Raw genomic sequence first — 12,810 nt, 5'->3', positions numbered from 1 at the left:
TCGGTTCTGTTATTTCCGCTGAAGGCATTAAGATGGATCCCGCTAAGGTCCAAGCTGTCATTGATTGGCCCGTCCCTAAGTCACGCGTCGAGCTGCAGCGCTTTCTCGGCTTCGCGAACTTCTATCGTCGTTTCATCCGTAATTTCGGTCAGGTGGCAGCTCCTCTCACAGCCCTTACTTCTGTCAAGACGTGCTTTAAGTGGTCCGTTTCCGCCCAGGGAGCTTTTGATCTCCTCAAGAATCGTTTTACATCCGCTCCTATCCTTGTTACACCTGACGTCTCTAGACAGTTCGTTGTCGAGGTTGACGCGTCAGAGGTGGGAGTGGGAGCCATCCTTTCTCAGCGCTCCCTCTCTGACGACAAGGTCCACCCATGCGCGTATTTTTCTCATCGCCTGTCGCCGTCGGAACGTAACTATGATGTGGGTAACCGCGAACTGCTCGCCATCCGGTTAGCCCTAGGCGAATGGCGACAGTGGTTGGAGGGGGCGACCGTTCCTTTTGTCGTTTGGACTGACCATAGGAACCTTGAGTACATCCGTTCTGCCAAACGACTTAATGCGCGTCAGGCGCGTTGGGCGCTGTTTTTCGCTCGTTTCGAGTTCGTGATTTCTTATCGTCCGGGCTCTAAGAACACCAAGCCTGATGCTTTGTCTCGTCTCTTCAGTTCTTCAGTAGCCTCCACTGACCCCGAGGGGATTCTCCCTGAGGGGCGTGTTGTCGGGTTGACTGTCTGGGGAATTGAGAGGCAGGTAAAGCAAGCACTCACTCAAACTCCGTCGCCGCGCGCTTGTCCTAGGAACCTTCTTTTCGTTCCCGTTCCTACTCGTCTGGCCGTTCTTCAGTGGGCTCACTCTGCCAAGTTAGCCGGCCACCCTGGCGTTCGGGGTACGCTTGCTTCCATTCGCCAGCGTTTCTGGTGGCCCACCCGGGAGCATGACACGCGTCGTTTCGTGGCTGCTTGTTCGGTCTGCGCGCAGACTAAGTCCGGTAACTCTCCTCCTGCCGGCCGTCTCAGGCCGCTTCCTATTCCCTCTCGACCGTGGTCTCACATCGCCTTAGATTTTGTCACCGGACTGCCTTCGTCAGCGGGGAAGACTGTTATTCTTACGGTTGTCGATAGGTTCTCTAAGGCGGCTCATTTCATTCCCCTTGCTAAGCTTCCTTCTGCTAAAGAGACGGCACAAATCATCATCGAGAATGTTTTCAGAATTCATGGCCTTCCGTCAGACGTCGTTTCGGACAGAGGTCCGCAATTCACGTCTCAATTTTGGAGGGAGTTTTGCCGTTTGATTGGGGCTTCCGTCAGTCTCTCTTCCGGCTTTCACCCCCAGTCTAACGGTCAAGCAGAACGGGCCAATCAGACTATTGGTCGCATCTTACGCAGTCTTTCTTTTCGCAACCCTGCGTCTTGGTCAGAACAGCTCCCCTGGGCAGAATACGCCCACAACTCGCTTCCTTCGTCTGCGACCGGGCTATCTCCTTTTCAGAGTAGCCTCGGGTACCAGCCTCCGTTGTTCTCATCTCAGTTCGCCGAGTCCAGCGTCCCCTCCGCTCAGGCTTTTGTCCAACGTTGCGAGCGCACCTGGAAGAGGGTCAGGTCTGCACTTTGCCGTTATAGGGCGCAGACTGTGAGAGCTGCTAATAAGCGTAGAACTAAGAGCCCTAGATATTGTCGCGGTCAGAGAGTTTGGCTCTCCACTCAGAACCTTCCCCTTAAGACGGCTTCTCGCAAGTTGACCCCGCGGTTCATTGGTCCATTCCGTATCTCTCAGGTCATTAATCCTGTCGCAGTGCGACTTCTTCTTCCGCGATATCTTCGTCGCGTCCACCCGGTCTTCCATGTCTCCTGTGTTAAGCCCGTTCTTCGCGCCCCCGCTCGTCTTCCCCCCCCCCCCCCCCATCCTTGTCGAGGGCGCACCTATCTACAGGGTCCGTAAAATCTTGGACATGCGTCCTCGGGGCCGTGGTCATCAGTACCTAGTTGACTGGGAGGGGTACGGTCCTGAGGAGAGGAGTTGGGTTCCCTCTCGGGACGTGCTGGACCGTGCGCTGATTGATGATTTCCTCCGTTGCCGCCAGGTTTCCTCCTCGAGTGCGCCAGGAGGCGCTCGGTGAGTGGGGGGGTACTGTCATGTACTGTCATGTTGTCTTGTCTCTGTCCTTTCCCTTCACCCTGTCTCCCTCTGCTGGTCGTGTTAGGTTACCTTTTCTCCCCCGCTTTCCCCCAGCTGTCCCTTGTCTCCTCTAACTACCCATTCACCCCGTTCCCCACCTGTTCCCTTTTTTCCCTCTGATTAGGTCCCAATATCTCTCTCTGTTTCTGCTCCTGTCCTTGTCGGATTCTTGTTTGTTTGTGTCATTCATGCCTGAACCAGACTGTCGTCATGTTTGCTGTAACCTTGTCCTGTCCTGTCGGAATCTGCCGGTCCATCTGAGCCTACCTATGTTTGGTAATTAAAGAAGCTCTGTTTAAGTTGATTCGCTTTTGGGTCCTCATTCACGCACCGTAACAGATGGGCTTCAGATTAGAAATTCTGTGCTGAGCTCTTTTACTGTCAAAGTGGGATGTTTTTATCTTTTTATTTTGGGGATTTGTGTGTATTGTTAGGTATTACTACACTGTTGGATCTGGGAATATAAGCAATTTGTTGCACCTGCGATAACATCTGCAAAATATGGGTAAGCAACCAATAGAATTTGATTTGATATAGGAAGGTAAACTTACAGTCAAATAGACTGACTGTCCAGTCAAACTGATGATAATAATTTTTAATATAAAACACTGTATGAAACACAGTCCAATGTAAATGCTGCAATCAATTGGATTTCTTTCATTTTCTCTCATGAATGGATGTAGTCTAACTGACATGACATGTTTAAGGAGAGTGCACGATTTTACTTGGGAATACATTTGTTTAGAGTTAGACTAGCCATAAAGCTATAAGTCCCCCCCCCCACACACACACACACACACATATACACCCCTTGTCAGTGCCAGTGTCATATCGTCATAGTGACAGAGCTTTTCACAAGACATCCCATCTCTCCCGCAGGGTCAGCAGGGTCAGCTCCAAGAAGCAGGAAGAACCATTAGCCAGTTTGTTAGCTTGGCAACACCTGCTTTTCTACATGGCCACACAGTAAGATATACATATGTTAGCTTTACCTCATCAAATAATGGCTTGTTTTTGGGGAGGGAAGTTTCATTTGTAGTACCACATAATAGAGGGAGTAAAGGGAAATTAGATGTGTTCAGTTGTAGAGTTAGAAGTGTGTGTAACAGGTGTGCAGGAATTTTGAAGAAATGTACCTAATCCTGTCATACGTACCTAATCCTGTCAAAGAAATGTTTTAAAAGAAATGTACACTGATCAGCTGGAAGGAGAGTAGGTACCAAGCACACACTGACCTGAAAGACACTAGCTTCATTGTTACCAGTCATATGAGCATGACGTTGTCCAGCAAGTTATGTACAGTATAGACTTGTGTTTGACTCTCTCTCTCTCTCTGCCAGTCCTACCACTACCCTCCATCACTAGTGCCCTGTTGCGGGTAGCACTCTGTGCCCTTGGCCTTGGACATTGTATAATCTGTCTTTGTGTAATCTGCTTTGTACTTATTTTAACCACCACTCTACTCACCATGTCACATCATAGAGATCATGGGCAGTTTACTTCATGAGAAAATCAAATGTTGTGGGTCAATTTAAATCAAATCAAATGTTGTTTGTCACGTGCCAAATACAACAGGTGTAGACTACCGTGAAATGCTTACTTACGAGTAAGTAAAAAAAATTGCAAAAAGAAAGTAGTAGATAGATATCAATAACGAGGGTATACAAGGAGTACAGTTACCGAGTCAATACACAGGGGTACGAGGTAATTGAGGTAATATGTACATATAGGTAGGGGTAAAAGCGAGTGTGTGTGTGTGTGTGTTTTGTGTGTGTGAGCGTATATGTAGTGTGTGTGTGTGTGTGTGTGTGTGTGTGTGTGTGTGTGGGTAGAGTCCAGTGAGTGTGCATAGTTAGAACAGAAAAGGTCCTGGATGGCAGTGAGCTCAGCCCCAGTGAGGTACTGGGCTGTCCGCACCACTCACTGTAGCGCCTTGCAGTCGGATGCCAAGCAGTTTCCATACCAAGCCGTGATGTAGCCAGTCAAGATGCTCTCAATGGTGCAGCTGCAGAACTTTTTGAGGATCTAAGGGCACATGCCAAATCTTTTCAGCCTCCTGAGGGGGAAGAGGTATTGTCGTGCTTTCTTCACGACTTTGTTGGTGTGTGTGGACCATGTTAATTCCTTAGTGATGTGGACACCAAGGAACTTGAAGCTCTCGACCCCGTCGATGTGGATGGCGACGTGCTCGGCCCTCTGTTTCCTGTAATCCACGTTCAGCTCTTTTGTCATACTGACGTTGAGGGATAGGTTGTTATCCTGGCACCACACTGCCAGGTCACTGACCTCCCTAAAGCCTGTCTCATCGTCGTCGGTAATCCGGTCTACCACTGTCGTGTCATCAGCAAACATAATGATGGTGTTGGAGTTGTGCGCGCAGTCGTGGGTGAACAGGGAGTACAGGAGGGGACTAAGCACACATCCCTGAGGGGCCTCCGTGTTGAGGGTCAGTGTGGTGGATGTGTTGTTGCCTACTCTCACCACCTGGGGGTGGCCCGTCAGAAAGTCCAGGATCGTAGTTGCAGAGAGAGGTGTTCAGTCCCAGGGTCCTGAGCTTAGTGATGAGCTTGAAGGGCACTATGGTGTTGAACACTGAGCTGTAGTCAATGAACAGCATTCTTACATACAGTGACTTTTAACTAAAATTTATGAAATTATAGATTTTTTCTCATTGATTTAGACACAATACCCCATAATGACAAAGTAAAACAGTTTTTTTGAAATTTTGCAAATGTATAAAAAAAAAAAAAACTGAAATACCTTATTTATATAAATATTCAAACCGTTTGCTATGAGACTCAAATTCCTTTACATTTTTTTACCCCTAATTTCGTGATATCCAACTGGTAGTAGTTACAGTCTTGTCTCATCGCTGCAACTCCCGTACGGACTCGGGAGAGGCGAAGGTCAAGAGCTTCCTCCAAAACACAACCAAGCCGCTTCTTGACGCAATGCCCATCCAACCCGGAAGCCAGCCGCACCAATGTGTCGGAGGAAACACTGTACACCTGGCAACCGTGTCAGTGTGCACTGCACCCAGCCCGCCACAGGAGCCACTAGTTCGCGAATGAGGGACACAAAGTATGAGGCCAAATCCTCCCTAACCCGGACGACGCCGGGCCAATCGTGCGCCACCCCATGGGCCTTCCGGTCACAGAAGGCTGTGACAGTGCCTGGACTCAAACCCAGAATCTCTAATCTCTAGTGGCACAGCCTTAGACCACTGCGCCACTCGGGAGGCCCATGAGACTGCATCCTGTTTCCATTGATTATCCTTGAGATGTTTCTACAATTTGGTTAGAGTCCACCAGTGTTAAATTAAATTTATTGGACATGATATGGAAAGGCATACACCTGTCTATATAAGGTCCAACAGTTGACAGTGCATGTCAGAGCAAAAAAAAAGCCATGAGGTCGAAGGAATTGTCCGTAGAGCTCAGAGACAGGATTGTGTCGAGGCACAGATCTGGGGAATTCTGAAACTATTAGGTCACACTTTATTTGGATAGTGCCATATACAGGTAACTGCCTACGTAAAGAAACACCAACATAAAGTGTCTTAATGGGGTGCTGGGCCACCACGAGCCAGATCAGCAACAATGCACCTTGTCATAGATTCTACAAGTGTTGTGAAATTCCATCATTTGATGTTGTGTTGATGGTGGTGGAAAACGCTGTCTCAGGCTCGGCTCCATAATCTCCCATAAGTGTTCAATTGGGTTGAGATCTGGTGAATGAGACAGCAATGGCATTTGGTTTGCACCGTTTTTATACTCATCAAACCACTCAGTGACCACTCATGCCCTGTGGATGGGGACATTGTCATCCTGTGGAGTCATAGGCATGGTAGCCAAAATAATGGCCTGTCCAGCATTTTTATACAGCACATGACCCTAATGTTTGGATGTTAATTGCTTAATTAACTCAGGACTCACACCTGTGTGGAACCACCTGCTTTCAATATACTTTGTGTCCCTCATTTACTCAAGTGTTTCCATTATTTTGGCAGTTACCTGTAGATGATCTACAGATGGTCATACTATCAACAAATGATATGTTGATAAGAAACTGCTTGCTAAGGTTAAGTTTAGGGTTATGTGTAGAATATGGGTTAGGGTGAGCATAAGGGTTAGGATTAGGGTTAAGTTTAGGGTTAGGGTTAGAATTAGAGGATAGTTAGTTGAAATGTTGTTGACAGTTATTGAACATCTACTGAACTGTCCTACCACACATAGGACAGTGTATTACTTAATGGATGGCAGTTACTTAAGCCTTCTCGTCATCAGTCCATGGCCATGCTACAGTAGCTGCCTTGGTTTCCATGGGTTGAGCTGTAGTGTGATTGATATCAGGTATTTTTATGTGATCTTCAGCAGCAGCCTAATTGTTATAATGGGCCTGGAGTACTTGAGCCTGCTTGGGCTGCCTGGCCTGTCAGGGCTGCCTTCTACATCCAGGCTAGTAATAGCGTTAGCTAGTAATAGTGTTACCTAATCAATAAACACTCCCTCCCTCCTTCCCTTCACTGCTGTAGTGCACATCGGGAACATTGAGTTTTTCACTGTGATATTTTTCTCTGTGTCGGGTCTATGCTGGGTTTTTCAGTGTGGCTATAAGGGAAGGCGTGTGCATTGTGCTGTTGTTGGGGGAGGGGTTGGGGCTTGGGGTCTGCTGCTGCACAGAGTGAGGTCACTGGGGAGCCTTGAACGGTAATTTTTTCATGTCCAGGGACCAGGGAGGGAGTCCTCTGTTTTCATTTGGTGTTTGACACCTTAGTTGCATGAACAATGGAATTTGGTTAGATAATACGAAGGAGCAGTGGGAGAGGAATATTGAAGTTATGGATAATTAATGAATGAATATGTTTCCACCTGACCTCCCAATACTAGAGTTAATATGTCATGTCCCAGCCTCAAGCTGCTCATCACTGAGAAGGCCATCATGTAGTCATTTCTGAAAAACTAGGTCTGCTTTTATGAGTTCAAAATCCATTACAACTCTTGAAATCAACTTGATCTATGAAAGGCAGTTCAATCTAAAATTCAAATGATTAGCAACATGTTCGTTCATAGACCTGCTAAAAAAGAGTTGATAGTGAACAGATCTCAATTTGACGATAATCTGGAGGTTGGCTCATCCTGTACAGAACCCTCTCTATGAGACAGTAGGCTACTTTGAGTACCACTGCCTGCTCTATGTCAATGTACTTATTGGTATGTGACTGCTTCATTGTTCATGAGTATTTAAATGCCTACATGCTGAAACACAAATTGCCCTTTGGGACAATACAGATCTAGTCTTCTTTAATGTCCCTAAATAGATTGTAGGTGAAATGTGAAGAGAGCTTTTTTCATCACACTACTGTATCACAGTTTCTTCCGTGACTGCATTTGATTCTTCTCGTAGGACTGAGTTCAAGGCCCACAGGGATGTGAAGCCAGTGAAGCTGATCCGAGCCAAGTCCCAGTTCCTTCCCCCTGATGAGAAGACCAGCCTGGAGACCAGCTATAGTGCCACCTACAGGGGAGAGCAGGCCAAGAAGCAGCCCAATGACAACAAGGCTGTGGACAGGAGGAGGATACGTAGCCTGTACAATGAGCCCTACAAAGGGCTACAAGAGACCAAGGTGAGAATGTTTAAGCTCCTTTAAACCATGCAGGCCATGTCCTATTGACTACACCAATGGTACAGCAATAATGCAGCCCTAGTAAAAAAAAATCTGATACGATTCCCAAAAACAAATTCCAATAGAAATTGCAATCAGACTTTGGAACCTATCCTATATGATTTTATCCCATTTTGTGATGGTGTGATGAAGAGGTTGAGAACCTCAGGATTTTTTCAGTGGTATGAATAGGCAAAGATATGGAGATTGTGCTCCAGAGACACGGGAGAGATGATGTTCCTCAGTTTACTGGTCTTTAATCTTGATTGCAGGTAAACATAAATGCTCAGGTTTCTGTTCCATATTTAGCTGTGAGATTTACATTTTAGCAGACGTTCTTATCCAGAGTGACTTACAGGATCAATTAGGGTTAAGTGCCTTGCTCAAAGGCACACAGACAAAAAACAATTCTCCTCACCTAGTCGTCTCCGGGATTCAAGCCAGCGACCTTTCGGTTGCTGCCACCCAGATTTTCCAATAAAGCTGTATTTATGTAATTCTAGTGTCCATACAATGTGATCTGAAATAAAAATGAATAGAATAATATCAATATTATGGCTTGACAGGTTATAATAAGTATGCAGGGCGAATGAACTGCACAGTCACTATGGGAGCTCTTTCCAGAGCAGGCCTGTTCAATTGTGCAGAAGAGCATTTTTTTACTCTGTAAATTGTTAAGCTAGTGAGAAATTGAAATGTTGATTTATTTTTATATCCTCAATTATTTTATATTGCGCTAATTTCCTGCACGTTTTGATTTCTCCCCTAATCAATATGAGTGATCAATTGCCACTTGTCAAAAGTTTATAAGTAATATGATCGCTATTATGGTACATGCATGTGTAGGTAGTGCATTTTATGTTTAGGTTTTCAATATATCACAAACGGTTTATTAATTATTGATTTGGACACTTCAAAACAGTGTTTTGACATTGGGCTATTTATCAAAAGTTATTGTCAATGGGAAGCAGCAACAGCATCATTTTCAATGTATGTTTTAGGAATATAAATGGAAATTTGAATATCAATTTTCAATCGTATATGTAATGACCTGGCTAGATCATAAAGGAACAATTGTCCAGACAGAGGAATGAGTTTACAAATTCACGGTTTATTCCCAACTCTGCACAGGCTACTGTTTGGCCGTAGCCCACGCCAAATAAATGAAAGATACCCGTATAAAACAACCATGACCTTCTCTTGTAAAGACCAGACATAAGCGAGAGAACATTGGCTAAAACATGGGCTTAAACATGCAATGCTCCACCCCCTGCCAACCCCTGTCACTCCACCAACCAGAACATTCCAGGCATTCCCGTGATTGGCAGATAGCAGGTTGATTGCCATGTCAGACCCCGCGAACACTGGTACTGGTAAGTACAACACAAGCAACTAACAGCATAACATATAACACTCAGCTGTCTGTGCGGGTCGCTACACAGCCCCCCAACCATAAAGTCCCTCGTCCCCGTCGGAACAAACAAAGTCTCTGAAGCGTCCCAGAGGTCTCCTTTGCCTGCGTGGCCGTGATGGTTGCAGAGTGTCCAGATTTGAAACAGGGAGCTCATTACGTGGCAGGGGGCTGCCCATCTGGGGCCCATGGGATGAAGGCAGGGAGCCTCTGTCTGCGGCCTTGTCTGCGGTGCCGGGGGGAGGCTGGTGAATGTCATTGCCATAGAGGAGAATTGTGGGGGTCCCTGGGGTTTGGGGAGAAGAGGCCCCTCTGTGTGGGGTTAACTTGTCCCATAACAACAAAAAAAGCTGCACCTGGGAAACAACCTCCCCTACCCTCTGCAGGGCTCCACCCAGTGCCTGTCCAACTTGGGGCATCCACCTTTCTTTCTCAGGGGGCTATAGACCCAGACTAGCTCCCCAACCACAAAGTGCCTTCCCCAGGTGTGCACATCATAGTTCCTCATCTGCCTCACACCTGCATTCACCAGCTGCTCTCTGGCGAAGGTGTGGGCTGTCTCCAGGCGGTCCTGGAGTCTCCGGGCATACTCCAGCCCCGGGGGAACAGGAGGGCTATCCAGGGGCACACCAAACGCCATCTCTGCAGGGGTGCGGATCTCTCTCCATCATGAGGAGGGCAGGCGTGCAGGAAGTGAAGGCTTGGACAGTGGAGCGCATGCCATGAGGACCATAGGCAGGTGCTTGTCCCAGTCATGCTGGTGTTTGGCAGAGACGATTCCCAGCTGCTGTCCAAGCGTTTTGTTGAAGCGCTCCACAAGGCCATCACTTTGAGGATAGAGAGGAGTAGTGCGGGACTTGTGCATACCCAGCCTCTCACACATGATGGTGAACCGCCTTGGTCATTGTGGATGGACTCCGCAGCTCCAAACCTGCTGAACATCCCCGCTGTCAGGGCGTCGACAATGGTCTCTGCCTCCTGGTCAGGCAGAGCATAGGCCTCGGGCCATTTTGTGAAATAGTCCATGGCCGTGAGCACCCAGCGGTTTCCGCTGTTTGTGGTGGGGAACAGCCCAACTACATCCACTTCCACCCTCTCCATGGGAGCCCCAACTGGGAACTGTTGGAGCTGAGCATGAGAGAGGCCTGGAGGCCGGCAAAAGTCCTCCACATCCCTCTTGTGCTGCCCCCAATAAAAGGCTTGATGGAGGCCGCAGAGTGTGACCCCAAAGTGTCCAGTCTCCACCACCCCATGAGTGCTCTGGAGACACAGCTCTCTCTCACAGCCCTCTTTCCGCTCACAGTGGCAGCAGCCATCTGCAGTACAGGGCTGATGGGACATGGCGTCGGCGTTGGAGTGGCGTGTCCCTGCCCTGTGCACCACTGTGAAGTCGTACAGCTGAAGCTCCTCCAACCAGCATGCCACCTGCCCACCTGCCTCTCTGAAAGACATGAGCCACTGTAGAGCAGAGTGGTCAGTCCTTACAGTAAAGGGCAGGCCACCCAGGTAATACTTGAAGAGTTTGATGGAAGCCACAACAGCAAGGAGGTCACGCCGGGTGACACATTAGCGGCGCTCATGTTGGCTGAATGTTTTGCTGAAGTACGCCTCCACTCTCTCCCCCTCTGGCCCCACCTGGGCCAGCACCCCACCCATGCCCATATTGCTTGTGTCTGTGTCCAGGATAAAGGGAAATGTGAGGTCAGGGAGGGGCAAGCACAGGGGCCTTGATCAGTGCACGTTTGAGGGTGCTGAAGGCCTCCTCGCACTCCACTATCCAAGTGAAGGCCTTGTCCTTCGGCAGCAGGTGGTTCAGGGGAGCACCCTCATCTGCTTCTTAGAGGACATGGAGCCTTGCTCCCCCATCCTCGTCGGTGGGCTCCTCCTGAAGATGGTGGGGGTTGGGAAAGAGAGCCAGGGATCCACACTACCCCGTCTATGCGGACCACAAGCCATTTCCCTGAGCTCTGGGAGTCATAGGGCAATCCTTGCGCAGATGGCCTGGCTGGCCACACCCCCAGCAGACCCTGGGACCAGGGCGTGTGTTTCGTGCTGCCTGTAGCGACACAGCACTAATGAGTTCAGTCATTTCAGCCACCCATGCAGGCTTTTCCGGCTCTGGGCTGCTCTGCCCACCAGCTCAGACAGTGGGTCTGTCTCCCTGCAACTTCATTCGACCACCCCCCAAAATGAGCTAACAATTCTGCCTGAGCATGACAAGCTTCCCAATCCGCCTAACCGGAATACTTCGGAGTCTTAGCAGATACGGACGCAATCGGGAACTGGACGCCGCCATGTTTGTTTACATCCTGAGCCTCAGATTCCTCGTCCCGCAGCGTTGACGTCACCCCTTCGGTCCGCCCATTAGAATGATGAAGCACTCATGCCCGCTTCAGCCACCATCATTCTAGCGGTCTCCATCAAGCGGCCTCTGTGCTCCGATGCCCTGGTGGTCTCCTCAGCCAGATCCTCCGACGTCCATGCACACGCACCTCCTTGGCCATAATCATCCCCTACCTCCACCTTCACTTTCAGATTCGGATTGGGGTGACAAAAAAAGGTTTATCAAAAACGTATAAGATCCAATCAGATTACTTGATTTCCAATAAGTAAAAACTAGTCCAATAGAATTCCAATAGGAGTTTGATAGAATTGTGAGAATCATATAGGGTCCAATAGGAAAGAAATAGTCCAATATAATTCCAATAGGATTCTGATACAGGTGACACAAAACCCTATAGGACTGTGAGAATCCTATTAGAACCAATAGGATTACTTTTCATTTCCAATAGCAAAACAAGTAGTCCAATATGATTCTGATAGAGGTGACACATAATCCCATAGGTTGGTGAGAATCCTCTAGGATTCTATTGGGAAAATCACTAATCCTATAGGATTTTTTGACTAGGGAGATAATCTCCTATTCAGAACCACAGCCTCCTAGAGTACATTTTCAAACCCACTGTCTTTGTGAATGACAGAATATTTCTCTTGCTGTTCTGTTTACTGTGTATTTTGTGATGGCAAAACACATCTAATTGTAATAATGAAACAAACACAACATCAAACCGAGGACTGCTGCAGCTTTTTTTCACAGTAATTTACTCCTGTTGCTAATTTCTTGGGTGATAGGCTATATAAAGAATCCCAATCTTCCCCATCACCTGTGCCTAGGTTGAGAGGTCTAACAGTGCTCCCCGATCCAAACCCAAAAAGGCGGGCACCAGGTTAGCGAGCCAAGGGGACAAACCTGTGAAGAAGGCAAAAGAGCAGAAGCTGCAGGGCAGCACAGCACTGCGGGGCACCAAGAAGAAGACCTTGGAGAACCAGCCCACTGAGTCCAGGCCTGCGGAGATGGACAAGGAGAAAAGTAAAGAGATGAACAACAAACTGGCTGAGGCAAAAGAGTAAAAATCATCAATTCTACCTTTTATTCTTCTTTGAGGGAAAGAACACAAAGGCTGCATAATTAGAGGTTCTCATCCCCTTTTTAAGTTTTGTCTCTCTTTTCTATCTCTCCTATTTCTGCTCTCTCTCTCTCTTTCACTCTCTTCTCT

The 12,810-nt window shown here is 47.9% G+C and overlaps 1 protein-coding gene across 2 annotated transcripts in view; it reads left to right on the top strand.

The window, feature by feature from the left end:
• Positions 1 to 12,810, top strand: part of LOC110533661 (microtubule-associated protein 6 homolog) — a 38,722-nt gene that overhangs the window by 20,892 nt on the left and 5,020 nt on the right. The window contains exons 2-3 of one of the 2 annotated variants that reach the window (XR_002475011.3): positions 7,584 to 7,803; positions 12,428 to 12,728. Coding sequence is in view for 1 of the 2 variants with exons in the window: in XM_036990077.2 (XP_036845972.2) it covers positions 7,584 to 7,803; positions 12,428 to 12,660 (453 nt within the window). In the remaining variant the exon portion in view is untranslated. The remainder of the gene's footprint in view (positions 1 to 7,583; positions 7,804 to 12,427; positions 12,729 to 12,810) is intronic. The other variant, XM_036990077.2, reaches the window with a different exon arrangement.

This window comes from Oncorhynchus mykiss, chromosome 10, assembly GCF_057628025.1.
Source record: "Oncorhynchus mykiss isolate SJ-2025 chromosome 10, ASM5762802v1, whole genome shotgun sequence".
Taxonomy (NCBI): Eukaryota; Metazoa; Chordata; class Actinopteri; order Salmoniformes; family Salmonidae; genus Oncorhynchus; species Oncorhynchus mykiss.
This window is presented reverse-complemented; position numbering and strand designations above follow the sequence as displayed.